The 15,576-nt window shown below is 44.8% G+C and overlaps 1 protein-coding gene and 1 pseudogene across 4 annotated transcripts in view; both read left to right on the top strand.

Moving 5' to 3' along the window:
• Positions 1-4,327, top strand: part of LOC119465182 (acetylcholinesterase) — a 181,098-nt gene extending 176,771 nt beyond the window's left edge. For all 4 annotated transcript variants that reach the window (XM_049655657.1, XM_037725983.2, XM_049655658.1 and 1 more), the window contains exon 4: positions 4,162-4,327. In XM_049655657.1, the coding sequence (XP_049511614.1) occupies positions 4,162-4,303 (142 nt within the window). In that variant the 3' untranslated portion in view covers positions 4,304-4,327. The remainder of the gene's footprint in view (positions 1-4,161) is intronic.
• Positions 4,328-10,037: 5,710 nt separating this feature from the next.
• LOC119465178 (acetylcholinesterase-like) overlaps positions 10,038-15,576 on the top strand; it is a 60,712-nt pseudogene continuing 55,173 nt past the window's right edge.

Genomic DNA, 15,576 nt, shown 5'->3' with positions numbered 1-15,576 from the left:
GAAGTCAGCAGAGGATTTGTTGTTCGAGTGGGCGGTGCAGCATCACCGCAGGGAGCTGCAGCAGTTAGTTTTCCGGGGAAGAGCGTCACAGGTTCACGGAGGACGGCAGGCGACGAGCCTGAGGCGATAGGGATGACGGCCGCCGAGCTGGTGGCGAACGGGACTGGTGACGACGGAATGACGGTGCGGAACTGTTCCATCTAACAGTAGCGTCTACGTTAGGCGGTTCCTGGTCAAATGGAGGTTGGAAACGGCGTGGGCTCAGTTGGGAACGGTAATAGCCATAGGGTGGTCATGGAAGTGAGGATCCGACTGGACTGCTGCAATGGCGGGCAATGTGACCGATTCGGCAGCAGGCAAAGCAGATCGGTCAATCATCTGCAGTTCGCCACTCGGCCGGGTTTCGATAGTCTGGAGCGATCCGCTGGCTAGGCGAAGGAGCAGGCCCATTCGAGAGTCGTGAGGGTGCAATAGAGCAAACGAAATTAGCTCCGAGATGTTCGAGTCCTTCGCGGACTATTACTTGGACAAGTGGTACCATGGGCGAGCTGTTGGGATTACTGACGCGTGGGAAAGGGTTGGCAGGTGACATTGCTTCAATTTCACGCCGCACAATTCGTGGCAAGTCTTCCGAAGTCGATGGTCGCTGCATTCTGCTGTCCTCGCATGAGGAAGTAGCAGCTGTGTTCGGTAAGCGTTCGAACGATGTTGTAAAAGTTGTAAAGCGGCGGCTCTTTGTCAGCTCAAAGCGTTGGAACTCCTTGATAATATCACCGACTGTCGCACAATTCCTACACATTAGCAGATTGAAAGCATCGTCAGCGATGCCCTTCAAAACGTGCCCGACCTTGTCCGACTCACACATGTCACTGTCAGCCTTGCGGCACAGAGCTAGCACATCCTGGATATAAGTGACGTACGATTCCGTGGAAGTTCGTGCACGAGTCGCTAGATATTTCTTCGCGGCGTTCTTCCGCCCAAGTGGACGGCCAAACAAGTCCTTGAGCTTCTGCTTGCACGTTTACCAGTCCGCAAGCTCATCTTCGTGGTTGTCAAACCACACCTTCGCCGTGCCTTGCAAGTAGAACATCAAGTTTGCCCGCATTACAGTTGCATCCCACTCGTTGTGTGTACTCACACGCTCATACATGCTGATCCAATCTTCCACGTCGACGTTATCGGTTCCGCAGAACGCTCCTGGATATTTCGGATACGCCACGACAATGGTTTGGGTTGTCGCCGCTGGCGCAGGTCGCGCGTCCTGCGTCATAAAGTCACGCGTCCTCCGTCATACCAAGGCGAAGACCGCTTCGGAGCTCCGTGGTCTCTTGGGAATACCCAGCAACTGCACCAAAATGCCACAGGGCAGAAATAGTGAAGCGATGCTGTCTTTAGAGGTATTTTCACAATTGCAGCAACCCTGGATGCACAAGATGGCTGCTCGAACCAGCCGCGCACTCCCTAGCTAAATCGTCTTCGTTGTTCGTGGACACACAATGCCCCACTGCTGCGTAACAATATTTTCTTACTGGTTTCTTTGATCACCTCTTGCGGCAGAGTAGCAAAAACTTAATATTACCGCGTGACTGTATTGTCGCAGCAATTGACTGGAGTGGTATTAGTTATGGACCCTCTAAATCATGTGCCAAACGTTTAGGCATAATGTTTTCACACAGGCTTGAGCAAATGGTCAAGGAAGCCACACGTAGGACTTGAATACTTGTTTTATTTGTAACAAAATCGTTTGCTGGAGCATTGGTTACCACTGAACCTGGAATTTCAGACCCCGAACTAACCTCCTTGGCTTGGGATTGACACGGCTGCTACGGTAATATGAAAAAGTCATCAACTACTGTGACTTTAGTCCAGCAGAAATGCTGCAATAATTGATTATTTGCACGTCCACCTTGCCACAAGTGAGAGCGACGTTGAGAGCTACTGGTTCCACTTTCGCAACTGTGGAGTTCTGTACTAAAAACGTAAATGTAGTAATAATCCATGGATTAGCCGTGAGATTACCCAAACTAAGCATAAAATTAACAGGCTTCGAAGGCAGCTCATAACTGCTACATCATAATTTCCTGAAATAAAAAGTATTGTTCAAGAGTGTTAAATACGCTAGAAATAAGTTCTTAATGAAGCGCTTCCGTATCTTTTCGGTCTCATCCCGAGAAATTCTGGCGCTATCTTATTTGAAAATAAATAATAAACACTGAAAATTAAGGTTGATGATTGTTTGATAACGGGTGCAACTGAAATAGATAATCATTTTAACAAATAGTTGCAGAGTGTTTTTTTTTTCAGAACAGCGTTAACACAAACTTAACACTTTGGTTTACCTACAACTCTCGAAGAAATGCTGATAATCCGTGACAGTGTTCTAGGGATGTTGCTCTAAATTAAGTTAATCCTAAGAAATCTTCGGGACCGAATGAAATAGACAATGCGCTTCTAAGGGGTTATGCAGAGCAAGTAACAGGCTTCGTCACCCGCCTATCAAAACATTGCCCTGTTGTGGTGGGATACCAGCTGATAGGTGTACAGCACGCGTTGTTCCCATTTTTAAAAAGGGAGGCCGCTGTTCTTTAACTAAGTACCGCCGTGTATTTATCATCAGTAGCTGTAAGTTATTACAACATGCCGTTGCAGTTTACGTTCATGAATTCTTACCAAATACTAATGTATTTTCAACGTGTCAACATGTATTATGAAGAGCGAAGTCTACACTAACTCAACTTGTGACTACAGTGCATGAATTTTCCAGTGTTTGATAGGTCCACTTCCGCCAGGTATTATAAAATACATCCATGCATACCTAACACGCAGAAATTAGTGTTCTGAGTTCAGGTGTTTTTCTTCGGTTTTGAGTGTTACTTCAAGTGTACCACAAGGTAGTGTGTTAGGTCAGGTATTGTTTAATGTTTTTGCTAATATCTTAGACAAGGTCATGCCTAGAGACATATTTATTCATTTATTTGCAGTTGACAGCGTTGTCTTTGAAGCATGTTTAGTGAACGATCATTCTTTTCTCAAAGAACCCCTGTTACTATAACTGATGGATGTAGTCAGCAATGGGGCATGCAGCGTAATAAAGAAAAAAAAACAATTCTCTTGAAAAAAAAAACGAAACAAATTGCCAAGCAATATTGCATACTTCCTTCACAATATGGCTATCAAAAATGTTGATTAGTACAAATATCTAAGAGCCACTCTTACAAAAACACTCTCCTAGCAAACAAACATTTTAAACATCTGCACGTCTGCATTATGAAAAGTGTGGTATTTTATAGGGAACCTAAGTCGGCTACTAAGAAACACGAAGTATAGGTTTTACTGGCTATTTAAGGTCTAATGTTGAATATGCTTCCTTTATTTGGGACACATGCGCTAAAAAAGATGTTACCCAACTAGAGAGAGTACACAGAGAAGCGGCTAGGTTTATTTTCAGCAAGTATAGAAGGCATGATACGCCGACATAGCTTGTTGAACTAAATGGCTTTTGCAACGTAAAAAACGCAGAAAAATCTGTGTTTATCGTCATCACATCAAACATGCTTTGGTGAAGTCGCAATGTATTTACCAGATTGTGTAAAGCCACTCTCTACTAGAAAGACGAGACACAACCGAACACACCATTCGCACCCATTTTTACTCAAAGTATAGCATAAGACAAAGATCGGAACTCTCCGTCAGTAAGTCTTCTCGAGTCCGATAATTTTTCCAATCAGCTGAATAACATTATTTTGTATTTGCGTATAGTACGCTCTGGTGGCATGTCATTGCAATTTGTGTTATATATTGTACTCATTTATTGTGTATTTTTGTAATATTATTATCTGTATTAATTTGCATTTTATGCACAAATTATTAAACATTATGTAAAAATTAATTTATGGTTTGTGTTCCATGTATTGTGTAGGACCGTGTTTTATTTATTTCTGCTTCAAGGATGACTCATTCTTATTAAGGATGCCTGTACTCCTTTAATTATTTAGTTCGTGGTCCCGTTTCGGCCAAAGAAGGTCTGCTGTATTTGTGAATAAATAAAAAAAAACATACAGCGATGCTGGGCACTGCTCAGGTTTTGGCTTTTTTTTCGTTATTTTTTACCACAATGGTAAATATGCAGCCATGACAAACACCATATTTCTGTTCTCCCAGGGTTCCTGAATTGCCGAACAACCAGCAATGGCCGCCGTACACCAAGAGTTCTCCCACCATGGTGATGATGGGCCACGGTACCTTCAACGAGACGCAGGAATTCCGTGGTAGTCACTGCGAGCGATGGAGGCAGTTGTTCTAAAGGAATTAAAAATGTGTTTATTTATCTATGTGTATTGTCACTGATCAAATAATCTACATGCTATGACCGTAGTGGATAAGTTGGCAAACTTACTGGTCTTTTTATTGCAATAGCAATTATATGGACACTCCAGGCGCATTTCTGCCGTTGGCGTCACCGTCGCTGTCAGGTTCCCTATAAAGTTTGTGGGCGATAAAATCCGTATGCTGTATTTCGAGTGAGAGCGTGCGACGGTAGCCGAAATCGCGGCTCAATCTCGCGCACGCAATGGCGGCAAGCGGGAAGGAAGCGCTGCGCGCAACGCTCCAGAGGGAGGGCAGTGATAAGGGGCGGGGGGGGGGGGGGGGGAGGGGGCGTTTTACTCCGCGCGGCTCGCCATGTCGCAAGGCTCCAGGGGGAGGGTAGGGAAGGCGGTGAGCGTTCTGCGTCGCGCGCGCCCGCCCGGGCTGCTGCATCTTGAAAGCCATCTGCGGTGGCGGCAGAGTATGCCCTCACTGTATTTTCGCGGCTTAATTCGCGCTGATGCGAGCAGCGACACGCAGGTCGATTCGCTCACTGCTTCTGCCACGTTTACTGAATAAAGCATTTTGACATGCGAGTTTCCGCGGTCATCGATTCAGATGTGTTGATGTTTGCTTGTGCGCGCGTGACACCATGCTTCAAATATAATCATGGGATTTTGCGTGCCAACACCACCATCTGGTTATGAGGCACGCCGTAGTGGGGGAACTCGGGAATAATTTGGACCACGTGCGGTTTTTAAACGTGCACCTAAATCTAAGTACACGGGTGTTTGTTCCGCCGTGGTTGCTCATGGGCTATGGTGTTGCGCTGCTAAGCACGAGGTCGCGGTATCGAATGCCGGCCACGGCGGCCCCATTCCGATGGGGGTGTAATGCAGAAAACACCCGTTTACACGGCCGATAAAGCTACTATCCTTACTTCGTATGGATGTCCACTAATTTGCTATGGCAATCGATGCTTCGCCTTTCGGGCGAAATTACGACGTCCCCCCCGCACTTAGATGTAAAGCTGATTTCTTCAAAACGAAATTGTGCACCAGTAGAAGTATGCAGTTTCAGGTAAAGACGGGGAACATTTTTTTACAATTATTGCAACTGTTCCGTATGGATGGGCAGCCCTTGAGTTTTTCCTTGGAGCATAAACTTAGTTGAAGTTGCTGCACGACGCAACGAAATTCTTTTGGCAATGAAAATTAAAAATCTCAAAAGTAAAACTGTCATCCACCCGGTAGCACACATGAAATCTATATGCTTTTCTGACAAATAAATCTTCACATTCGAAGAAAAACGCGTCCTTATCTGGCAATCGAACCCGCGACGAATGCGCTTCCGGGGTGCTCACTTTTACATCTGAGCTAAGCAGGAGGCTAGCAGATCGCAGAGCAAGGCCGAGTTAAACGACTACTCGTAGCATTGGGACAACAAATATGGCCAATCATTTCTTCGGATACAAGCAAGATGGATGAATTTTCGTGAAAGGAAACAATTGCCCTCCGTCCGCTCCGAGTTGTCGACTAATTCTGCCCTGCTTTGGCAATCCGTTAGTCTCCTGGGTATCAGGGTGTACCGTAGCTTTGTTCTTGTGGCCGAGCCGATGGGAAAGTCCGTACATCCGGAAGGAAGTCAGACAGCGTCTCCAGGCATAATGCGAAGTTTTATTGTCGTCTCGGAAATGTATAGCAAAGGGGGGGGGGGGGGGAGGTGGGAAATAAGAAAAGGCGGCACACGGCGCAAGGGCAGCTGCCGCATGCCGATTCGGCTGACGTAAGTGATAACAGGTTGTACTGGTTTCTCTCAATAGTGTTTGACCTCTCCAGATTTGGTCTCTAGCGCATGCAAAGTTAGATGTATGTGACGTCGTAAAATCGTGCAATATACCGCATGAAAAAGGTATTTGAAGAAGGCACCTCCAGGATTGGACATGTGAGGAAACAGGAGGAGTTCCGAGGTATCACGTAATAGTGCACAGCAGGCTGTAATAACTTCAGATGTGCTTACACTTGCTGTTTTCCACTGGACAAAAAGGGTGATCACATTGTGTTCGGGGAGAACCTTCAGCCAGTCGTGACCCTTAAGTACAAATGACCTGCGAGAAGAACTGAATTCGGTAACCGTCAACTGGTAAAGTAAGGGTGAAGGTAAAATAACCTGGGACTAGATAACCAGAAAGACATTCGTCTATTGATTAAACGTTTGTGTGGGCGAATTATGCCGTAAGTAGAACAATTCTGTAATAGCTCAGGAATAAACAAGTAGCGTAAGTTGTGATCATAAACGTATAACTTAGCACTTTCGATAAAGAACCGATGGAAAAAGCACTAGGAAAATGCACCAAACTAGCACAGCAGCTACCATTGCGAACACAATAGAAAGGGATAAAAAAAGCAATATTTCCAGCTTACATGCAAGATGATGATGATTGTATGTAGAATTACGGAGAAGAAGACGTACTGCTATATAGTAAATGAAATATAGGTGTGTTATTCGGGAGCCTCGCGTAGCAATCTGGAAGAAGGAAAGAAGTTCAGCTGATACAGAAATTAAATTTGTGTTAACCACCCATGGGATAAGACGGAAGAGGAAATTTATAACACCACATCAGTCACATTGAATGGAACGCCGATGCGGAATAATGAATTGAGGCTAAAAAGCAAGGGGGCGTCCGTGAAATAGCTGAACAATATTAAAAAGGGTGAGCAAATCTCATATAATTGGTGCAAGTAAAATAATTTAATACTACGGCGTTTCAACCAATCGTGTTTCAACGTTTAGTCACCATATACTTAGCTATGATAGTAGAAGCGCCCGAAAACAACTGCCAATAAATTCGGTCTACTAATCGTCTATCAATGTTGCCTTTGCCTACTTTAGCCTCGAGCACATTTGCCCTCCCATAGCAGAATGTGCAAGCGTTGTCACGGCCCACATGCCAAAGAGTACTTTCGCTTCACACTATCGCCGGGATTGTTGCTTACACGGTCACCAGCCACTGTATCATCGTGTGACGCTGAGTGCCTGTGGACACTCAAAAGTAGTCAGTTGGGAAAGGACGGTTAAGGTGATTTGTTTTTCGCTGTTTGTCGATCTTAAGGAAAACAAAACAAGATAAATAGGCACGTTTTGTGCGTCTTGAAGAGTTTATCGGCATCTCTCTGTTCTTTGTATGGAGTTTAACGACTTCTTTTAGCTCTTGGCAAACATATCGCCACATAAAAATTTAAGTTAGGCCTGTCAGCTACAATTCCATTAAAACACTTAATGTACGCGCTTTTCCTGTGCCGGCGAGCTTTTTCTGTTTTTTCTGAAACTGGTAACCACATAAATTTCAGCTAGTTGCACAGGAAGGCAAACGAGAATAAAGCCACTAGGAACATTGCTAGCCGCTAAATGTCGAACGTCGATAAAAACAAAAAATGCTGTTTTAGTAGCTAAGAGTTGAAAATATGATTCCCAAATGTAAGGGCGAATATGGTGCGAAATCAGACATAATACGTGGAAGAAGAGCGCCTTCCTTGTTCACAACTAAAATGAAGTTTTGTTGAAGAAAAAGAGTGCTAGATCATTCGAGAACGTGATGCAGCAATAATTTGCAGTAAGCGTGCGGTTTCTATCGTTTAGAATGAGCATAACTGTGCTTGCCTCTGACAAGAGGCTAACTCCCGTATATACGTGTACGATGTATTGGGTGCACGTTAAAAAAACCCTAGCTGGTCAAAATAATCCCGAGTCCCTCACTACGGCGCGCCTAATAATCAGATCATGGTTCTTAATAGCGCCTGTGACGCGTAACTTTGTCTCTTCTTTGTAATTGTGCCTTCGCGCTAGATTATGTCGGTAAACAGACACAAAGTGGGTTCCATAACGTGGGTTCCCTACTACGAAACCCAGTGCCACTAGGACCCCGTGTTCAGTGCCACGGCTGATTGTAGGCCCAGTAAATGCTGGAAAGCTGGGTACTGGTACTCTGGGGCACTGAAATGCTCGGACACTGGCATGCTGGGACACTGGCATGCTGCGACAGTGGCATGCTGGGACACTGGCATACTGGGACACTGGGATTACGGCACGCTGGGACGCCGACACTCTGGGACGCTGGCATACTCAGCTACTGGGTTTTAACAATTCCACATGGCTGGCACCCGCACCGGTGTATGAAAAATGGCAACGATTGCTGTGAAAACATATTTGTTTAAAAACGAGTACAAAAAAGTCCACTTCACACTGCACTTTTCGTGCGCTGGCCTAGACGAGCGGGCTTAGCAAACAGGTCGCAGATGGCCTTTCGTACTTGTGCCCACTGCTTCCCTCCGGGGACCTCACTTGAATTTTCTGCTTTTCTGCTCTCCACTACATCTGAAAAATGTATGCACGAGATTACATTTAAAAAGCACGTGTCAATTAAGCAATTTTTTGAAGTCTACAATAAAATAGTCTTAGTAAAGGGATTCTCGAATAGACCAGCAAATGAAATGTCCTACTACTGCAGACATGCAATAACCAAGGAACCGGAGCGATAAAATTTTACTTGCTGCATATGTAGTAAAACATGCATTTAATAAATATCTGTTGAATAGCTAGAAGCGCATTCCATCACAGGTATTCCTGCATGTTTCACATCTGGTGACATGCTATTGCGATAGCAATTATATGGACACTCCAAAGCAGATTTCTGCCGTCGGCGTCGCCGTCGTCGTCGCCGTTGCCGTGAGGTTCCGTATGACGTCAATGAAGATGAAATCGTTGCCGCGCGCCGCCGAACGCTGTATGTGCGAGTGAAAGGGCGCGAGGGACGCGCTCTTTCACGGGGAGTGAACCCACGGCGGAGAACAAACGCGCGTTCTGCGCCGTGCTTCCTTAAGGGCTGCAGAAATAGGCGTCTCTTTCCTCCTTCACAATCACCATATATGTAGAGCAAACGCGCCTTCTTCCGACGCGCGAAAGGCCGGGGGGGGGGGGAGGGGGAGGAAAGAGAGGTGACGTTTGGCTGCGGCACCCAGTGCCTATTTATATCAGAGGCTCCGGCAACAGTCAGCAACGCCGCACGCATTTTGTGTGAACGCTGGCAAAACGCCGATAGCGTCGACATTAGTTCTGCGTGTTGTCGGTGCTGCTGCATCTCCAAGTTTATACAGCTGATCAAGCTATTATCATTACTCCGTATAGCTCTCTACAAATTTGCTATCGCAATTGATGCTTCGCGTTTCAGGAGAAACTGCAACCACTTTTTTGTCTACATGTTCCTAGAGCAGATTAGGTGTCTTTGTGACGCGCTGCGTAGCATTTTCTATAATAATACCCATTGTTAAGGACACGGACATGTGCTGTCACAGGGTTTGTTTTCAGAAATTACCCGATGAGATATACCTTTGTTTTAGAGACAACAAATCTGTACCCTACAACTTTCGCTGTTAAGCGAGCTGTGGCACTAACCACGGCGCAAGAAGATTTTCTTCGTAATACCTGCGGTTGACTAATCTGATATTACTTTTACCTCCTCGCCCAAGCGACTTCAGCTCCTCAGCCATGATCTGAAGGAGTAGATATATTGTCAGCTACCCACAGCCCACGTGCCAAGAAAACTATTTTTTTTTCCTTTTTGCTGCGCTCTATCGCCATCCTTGTGGATTGGGGCTTCACGGACATCAGACGCTATCCTCGAGCGACGGTGAGTACTAGACGCTGAAGTGGCGGCGACTCTGCCACTTGGTCAGCAAAGTGGGGCGAAGGCATTTTGTTGTGGCATAGTTGCTACTACAGTTTAGGCTTGCCTTGATTTCGCAGTATACGGTGAAACTGGAAAGTACTTTGAGCATTGCTGTCGGTTGCTCTTGCTGTTTTCACTAGGTCAGTAATATTGTTTTCGATTTTTACGTCATGAAATGTAGGACGTGAGTTCTATTCTTTTAAAGCTAAGTTTTCTTTGCCTACTCTTGTGGGTGTGGGGTGATTGTTGGCTGCTCTCTGATGCTGGATCTATACGAATCGCGGCTGATATATTTGGTGACATACATACAGTAAGTTTATATCGGCACCGAATGCTAGTACCAGCAAACGAAGAAGTGTTCGCCAGCGCCAGATCTTTTCTGCTAGAAAAAAAAAGGAATTATCATAAAACATTATCATATCACGTCGGCTCGTAGGTAATACGATAAATTCGTATTGGCAAAGAAAAATTACCAGGAAGAAGCGGTACAGTTCATATAACTAAAACAGCTGCACATATTAACCTAATGAGAAAAAAATAAAAATTTTCAAAAGAAAAACAGAAGTTCAGTGCAGGTGACCACACCGTCAGATCCAGTGGATATGAAGGCGACGCGAGATAAATGGTGAGTAGGGCTCCTTGTCGCAATTGATGTGCATTTGTTAGTCATATAGCTTCTCCATTTTTGGCGCCTTCGTCTGCTTCAGTTTGCTTCTCTGTAGTATCCTTTTCCCTAAGAAGCCAATTCCAACTATGCCACTATTGTTCCGATTGTATCGAACGCTGCCTGCTCCCATCTCTACTCATCAAATCAGCTGGGTTTTCCTTACTTGAAACGTGCTTCGACTCTGACAGGGTTTAGTTTATATCCTTCACTCTATTTTCTACAAAGATATGCCTTTTTTTTTCTTTCCGTGGAACCAATTCAGAACAATGATCGAGTCGGCGCAATATCTTCTTATGTTTTTATTGCGATAGCAATTATATGGGCACTCCAAAGCAGATTTCTGCCGTCGCCGTGAGGTTCCGTATGACGTCAATGAAGATGAAATCGTAGCCGCACGCCGAACGCTGCATGTGCGAGTGAAAGGGCGCGACGGACGCGTGCTTTCACGGGGAGTGAACCCACGGCGGAGAACAAACGCGCGTTCTGCGCCGTGCTCCCATAGAGAAAGAAAAAAAAGTTAAGAGAGGACACTCCGCGAAATCTGGCCTCAGGAAGTACGTCACGACCACGTAACAAACTAGTGCTCTCACCAAACGCCAGAGGACGCAAGTGCGAAAAACAAAAAGTTATCATCAATTAAACAGAATGTTTTTTACAAAATAATAATTATGCGCCTATATTTGACATGTTATTTATACATAAAAACAATTTATTCAACGCACCTTACGTGGTTATTTTTGTTCAGCCGCACTGCCATAAGCAGCATCTACGATTTCGCGCCGAGAGTACTCGCTATACCAGCATGCGACAAGCCCAGGCATGACCATAGGCATGACAGCGGGAAGGTTTCGTCAACGTCGGCTGCTTCGGTGTATTCGTCTGTGAGACAGCAGGTGAGGTATGTTTTCAAGCGAAGCTTGTTGAATTACATGTTGTTGGGCTAGTTGGGTCATTGAATCAGAAAAAGGTTACAACTGCGCGAATAAGACGCCTTGTACGTGATACGTGAATAAGACAAGACGCCTCGTTGTGACAGGAAAAATCGAATGGGTGGTGGCGTTTTGGTAGCAGTGCAAAAAAATCTTTTTGCCGCACGTATTCACCTTGACACCTCTTTAGAGTGTGTGTGGGTTTCAATAAAACATAAAGCAGGCCTTATAATAATTGGTGCTTTTTATCGACCTCCTGACATGGACAATACGTTTTCTCGTGAATTCCAACGGCTTCTTGAAATCATTACTGTTCGTTTTCCTAAATCTGTAGTACTAATCTTCGGTGATTTTAACTTCCCCGGTATTGATTGGGCTAACCTTTCAACAGCAACCTACCTATCTGAGGCACACAGTTTCCTGCAGTCATGTCTCGACTTTTCTTTAACACAGCTTATCACCCGTCCCACGCGATCTTCGGCTACATCCACTAATATCTTAGATCTAGTATTAACCAGTGATCCTGACGTGTGCTTCGACTTAACTCATCAAGATGGGCTATCTGATCATGATATCATAACAGGTAGTCTTGCAGTCTCCCTTCCAAGACGTCCGAGCTCTGATAAATACATCCAATGTTACAATAGAGCGGATTTTGACAGCATAAACTCCGCACTATCTGACTTTTCGTTACATTTCCTCAATAGATGCCAATTTCAGACCATTGAACGTAACTGGGCTGAACTTAAAACCACTCTTACTGAACTAATTAATCGATTCGTCCCTCTAACAAAAATAGCCTGCACTCCGACAGCCCCGTGGTTTACTGTAAAGCTTCGGCGCCTTAATAATAAGAAAAAGCGTTTATATCGTAAAACCAACAAAGACAGCGTCTCAGATTCCTGGCATCGTTATAAGACCTGCGATAAGCAATATCAGTCACTGCTAAAATCATCTAAACGACATTTCTTTACCCATGACCTATATTCTATGCTCACTAACAATCCTCAACGTTTTTGGCGCGTAATAAACCCGAAGAGCTATCCCGATATAACACTCGTTAATGAGCACGGTTATATGGTCCACAACTCGGAGTGTGCCGATTTATTGAATAGCGCATTTTAATCTGTATTCACACAGGAAGACACCACATTATCACCATCCCTTGACAATCTCACTAACATATCAATGCCAGAAATAATTGTTAGCGAAGCAGGTATTTCATCTTTACTAAATAAACTTAAAGTTTCTTCGGCATCTGATCACACTGGCATTAATAATAAAGTGTTAAAACATTTGTCACCTAGTTTATCACCTGTATTGTGTGCACTCTTCTCGCAGTCTTTATCAACCAACACTATTCCGTACGACTGGAAGGTGGCAAAAGTCATACCCATTTTTAAGACTGGAGACCGAACTCATCCATTGAATTACCGCCCCATCTCCTTAACTAGTACTATTTGCAAATTACTCGAACACATCTTATATACTGAAATTATTAACTACTTAGAAGACCACAAAATTATCGTTGATTACCAACATGGCTTTCGTCGGGGTTATTCATGCGACACACAGTTAGCCGGCTTTTTACATGACTTACATTCATACCTAGACCTCGGGTTTCAAGTTGATGCTATCTTCCTGGATTTCTCAAAAGCTTTCGATCGCGTTCCTCACCATAGACTAGTACTGAAGCTAATGAACCTTAACATACACCCAACCGTTATTGGATGGATTAAGGATTTCCTCTCATCCAGAGTACAATACACATCTGTTAACAACAGCAATTCCCCTTCTACCAAAGTAACCTCCGGTGTTCCGCAGGGCAGCGTTCTTGGCCCTTTACTCTTCTTAATATATATTAATGACTTGCCTAACTGTGTGTCTTCCCACATCAGACTTTTCGCCGATGACTGCGTAATATATCGATTAATTTCATGTGACAATGACAAACATGTTCTTCAAACCGATCTTAACGCTATTAACACATGGTGTTCAACATGGTTGATGACTCTTAATACAGCTAAAACGAAGTTATTATCATTTACTAGGCGCAGTCACCGTATTCCAACATCGTACGTAATAAATAACAACATAATTGAACTTACAACTTCATATAAGTATCTTGGGGTTCACTTACAGTCTGATCTAACGTGGCATCATCACATCCGCCTGACGTTGGCATCAGCTAACCGCTCATTAGGCCTCCTCAAACGCAACCTTAAGCATGCTCCAGCTAAACTACGCAGACTAGCATACATCGCATTAATACGCCCAAAAATCGAGTATGCATCAGCCATCTGGGATCCTTGTCAAACCTAATCACCCATGAAATCGAATCACTGCAAAACCGCGCGGTCCGTTTCATTTTTTCTGATTATTCACCCTATACTAGCATTTCAGCACTAAAAGCTCGCGCTCAGCTTGACGACTTATCCTATCGCCGCAGAATTGCCCGCCTTTCGCTGCTGCACAAACTTTATCATCATCCGCACCTTCACCATATCTTCGAACCAGCGACAGCCTTCTTTCCACGCACAGACCATATCTTCAAGATAAAACGCATAAGTTGTCGCTCAGCTCACTATGCTAACTCCTTCGTTCCCCGAACAATAGTTCATGGAATAACCTGCCATCACACATTGCTACTCAAACCGATTTCGAAACCTTTCAGGAACTTTTACGCAACGGTTACGCGTAAATATCCATCATGTACTATTTTAGCGTTTCTTCATACGTTGTTCAGTGTATATATTGTTTTGATCATTTGTTTTACCGTTCTGCGTGTACATTGTATAAGTGTATTCATGTCTTATTAATTTGTTAAGATGACAACTGACGCAGTTTCCAGCAAGACCTCGTATTGCTTCTTGTACACTGTATCTATTTATGCCCTTAAGTTGTTTTAAGTTGTTACACGACTAATCTATTTCGTATACTGTTTTATTTGTGTATGTTGCTAGTCGTCGTACTTATGTATAATTCTTTTTTTTTCTTTTTTTACGGTAACGCGCAAAGCTCGCATTTTTTCATGTATCCGTACCCCCTATGTAATACCCCATCGGGGGCCTTTAGGGGTATTATGAAAGAAATAAAGTAAGAAACATAAACACGCCCACACGCGTTGCGCTTCGTGTGGGTGGGCGTTTCTGTGTTTCTTACGTGGTGTCTTATTCGCGCAGTTGTAATCTTTTTCTGGAGCTTGTGAGGACGGCGAGGTTTGCTAAAAAAACAGTTTGCGGCTGTATGCGGCGGCAAGACGTGAACATTGTGCAACGTATGCAGAATCGCGTTCGGCTCTATGGAACGGAACGCCTCCGTCCCATCGTGGAACGCGTACAAGAACGCGTACAAGATTTCGCCCTAGTATAGCAAACTGGGGCACGGCGTCAAGCCGAGGCGACGCGTGCTGTGCGCTGAGCTCGGTGCGAAACATTAGGGAGTTTGCGAATAGCGTACGAAAAGCTTGCGGCGTAGCGGCGAACGCGTCGTACGCTCGCGGGCTCCCCTTAAGTGAAGCCCGCAACGCTACGCCCGCAAGCTTTGCTTTCGCTATTCGAAAACTCGAAAACTCCCTGTTGAGGAGCGGTCGCTGGGCCTCGCATGCTTCACGACGCGTTTCCCGAAGCCTCGGACCACGAATAAATCCTGGTGTGCATTTACTGACATTTTCAGACCGCGCTGATGCCATGCCGTCCGGCGGTCCAAGCTACGGCAGCTACTGCTGTGTTTCCTGGTGCTTGAACAATGGCAGAACCCACAAGAAGCCAGGGACGAGTTTCTTCCGCATACCACGGGACGGCAGGTGCGCTAAAGCTTTTGGATGGTTTGCATGTCTTCAAGGTTACTTTTCGTGCTTGCTCAGTGAGGCTAACAATAACAAAATCACTGTTCGAGCACTTCGCCTTCAGCTGATAGTTCTTGCCGATGCAGGATGACAGCATGGATGC

This window comes from Dermacentor silvarum, chromosome 9 (genome assembly GCF_013339745.2).
Source record: "Dermacentor silvarum isolate Dsil-2018 chromosome 9, BIME_Dsil_1.4, whole genome shotgun sequence".
In the NCBI taxonomy this organism is placed as follows: domain Eukaryota; kingdom Metazoa; phylum Arthropoda; class Arachnida; order Ixodida; family Ixodidae; genus Dermacentor; species Dermacentor silvarum.
The sequence above is the reverse complement of the archived record's forward strand: the minus strand, read 5'-3'. Positions and strand labels throughout refer to the sequence as shown.